General features: G+C 38.7%; 1 protein-coding gene across 1 annotated transcript; it reads right to left on the reverse strand.

Annotated features, from left to right (window-relative positions):
* Nucleotides 1-2,234: 2,234 nt before the first annotated feature.
* On the reverse strand, nt 2,235-2,603 carry LOC132053768 (uncharacterized). The gene has a single exon (XM_059445872.1). The coding sequence runs from the start codon at nt 2,601-2,603 to the stop codon at nt 2,235-2,237; it is 369 nt and encodes a 122-aa protein (XP_059301855.1).
* Between the last annotated feature and the right edge of the window lie 301 nt (nt 2,604-2,904).

The raw sequence follows: 2,904 nt of genomic DNA on the forward strand, positions 1-2,904 counted from the left end.
GAGTGCCCCAACTTCATCCGCTGAGCTGACATCCTAATAGATGGATCACTATCACGCCCCAAAACCCACCCTAGACGCGACCGGCATCCAACGTCATGAACAACATTGAAAGAACCTAAAAAATGCAGTAATAACACTTGAACCCGCCAGGTTCAATATTCACCTCCAACAATTATAGATATCAATGCAATCGAGATATATGAATTAAAATCAGCGGAAGTCTTTAATGAATCAAATACTAAGTCAATGAAACAACGTGCCCGAGAGTTAATCAATAACTCGACAACTACCCACAAGAATGAATACTATGGAGCTTCTAAGATAAAGGAATAATAGTTTGACTCATCGGGACGAAGCCCGGGAAACTAATATAATGAATAAATAAATAAATGGGGTGTCCCACGAATGAACGTGTGGGCTCACCAAATTAACAGCAACAGCAAGTCCTTCCTAATCGCCTGGAGTATCAAGAACCTGCTCTTGTCCGTTACCTAACATACCATCAAAAACAACAATGGTATGCCTGAGTACTTCGTACTCGGTGAAAGTGCCTTGTGGACAATAAGTAATAAGAATATTGGGTACATAATACATAAAGAAATCAATCTTAAAAATCATGTGAAAGAAATGTAAGAACAGTTATTCACTTTGTGTATCTCAATAAGATGTATCAAAACCGATTATAAAGATTCTTTTCAAGTTACAACTTCAAATACGCCTTTCAATTAATCATGATTATCAACAACAATTCCATGAGAGAATAAGAATATCACACATGCCAATACAGGCCCAAATCAATAACATCGAAGGGATGACCTTAAAGGGTCCCTAAACATAGCGCATCACACCAGACTATGTAGTTCGCGATGGCTATCCTTCCTCCCGAATAGCTAGGTATAAATCACACCCCAGGTAGCGAACCCAGAAGTGGCCACTCTTCCTCCCAAATGGCTAGGCATTATCACACTAGGATTCATAGTGACTACCCTTCCTCCCGAGTAGCTAGGCCAAACACAACAATCAAATTCATAGCATGGAAGCTGAATTATAGCGTAGAAGCTAAATCACAATTATCTCAATGTAGTCACACCATCCATTAGCATTAAGTGTGAAAACGTTTCCACTTCTTTAAACAAAGTTCAATTGTCATAGTTTCTCATGAATACCTCATTACCAACCATTAACCATTATTATTGATCATCTCTTGTAGAGGAAAAATAATTAGGGTTACGTATACATGTATAGGGTATAGTACAATTAAGGTTTAATGTGAGCTTGCCCCCTCACACATACCAACCATGATAAAAACATGAATTAGGGTTTCAAAATATGAGAAGTTCACTTTTTTATTCAATAAAGAACCTTTGAGAAGAAGACATACATTCATAATAAGGTTTTTGAAAGAGAGACATACTTTAATTAACCTTACGTAATTCAACAATTTACTTTTACAACAAAGAACATCCAAAACCCTAGCTTGAGTCACTTTGAGAAGGATTACTTTGCAAACCCTAGGTTTTTCATTCAAGAATCATGTTAAGAATCATGGGTTTAATGCTAGGATTGATTAATAATGTTAAAGATGTTCTTACTTTAAGGTTAGGAGACTTGGAGAAAAGGTTTTCGTCCTTAGGGTTTATGAGAATGAGAATAATTCATAAAATTAACTAAATCCCGCAATTTATACACACAGCTGGCGGCTGGTGAAATACGACCTGAAATACGGGCCGTATTATGTGGTTGTATTTAACAATAATGAAAACAGTGAGCAGTCTAGGGAAAGAGTGGAATACATCCAGAAATACGGACCGTACTTTAAAATACGGGCCGTAAACTCTAGCCGTATTTTATGATAGCCAAAAACAGTGAGTAACCTAGGAAAGTGGGTGAAATACGTCCAAGGTATACGAACCGTATTTCAAAATACGGCCGTAAACTCTAGTCATATTTTTTGATAACGTAAAACAATGAAGTCCAATCCTCCAAGACACTTCCACCCTTAACTTTGATCTACGGAGTGTTGCATTATCCCTCCCTTAAGACCATTCGTCCTTGAATGAGGATCATAGCCTAGAAAGAATTCACTAAACCACAAGTTGCTTCGAACAAACACAATGATTCATCTACGAATAATTACAATGCTAGCTCATAGCTGCCATAGGGAACAAGCGAGGATATCTTTTCTTCATGTCCTCCTCTGCTTCCCAAGTAGCTTCCTTAGTATTATGGTTTCGCTACAACACATTAACCGACTCTACATCCTTTGTTCTCAACCTCCTAACTTGACGATCTAAAGTCTGAACCAGTTCTTCTTTATAAGACAGAGCTTCATCAATTTCAATATCTTCCTGGTGCAACACATGGGAAGGATCATGTTTGTACAATCTCAACATCGAAATGTGAAACACCGGATGAACCATGGGCATCTCAACCGGTAATCTCAACTCATAAGCTACCTTCCCATCCCTTTTTGTAATCTCGTAAGGACCAATATAGCGAGGACTAAGCTTCCCCTTTCTGCCAAAACGCATTACCCCCTTCATAGGTAATACTTTCAAGAAAACCTTGTCACCAATAGCAAATTCCAATTCCCGACGCCTCATGTCTGTATAAGACTTCTGTCTACTCTGAGCGGTCTTCAACCGTTGTACAATAAGATTTATTTTTCAATCGCCTCATGAACTGAGTCGGTACCCAACAACTCTACTTTCGTGAGTTCAAACCAACCAATTGGAGACCGACAACACCTCCCATAAAGAGCCTCATAAGGAGCCATCTGGTTACTCGCTTGATAGCTATTGTTGTAAGCGAATTCCACCAGAGGTAGGCGTTCATCCTAACTTCCTCCAAAATCGATTTCATAAGCCCGCAACATATCCTCCAAAGTCTGAATAGTTCTTTCTG

Source organism: Lycium ferocissimum, chromosome 4 (genome assembly GCF_029784015.1).
Source record: "Lycium ferocissimum isolate CSIRO_LF1 chromosome 4, AGI_CSIRO_Lferr_CH_V1, whole genome shotgun sequence".
Taxonomy (NCBI): Eukaryota; Viridiplantae; Streptophyta; class Magnoliopsida; order Solanales; family Solanaceae; genus Lycium; species Lycium ferocissimum.

What these genes read in the sequence shown, in the direction of transcription:
- LOC132053768 (XM_059445872.1), bottom strand. Translation starts at nt 2,603, where the DNA reads ATGAGGCGTCGGGAATTGGAATTTGCTATTGGTGACAAGGTTTTCTTG.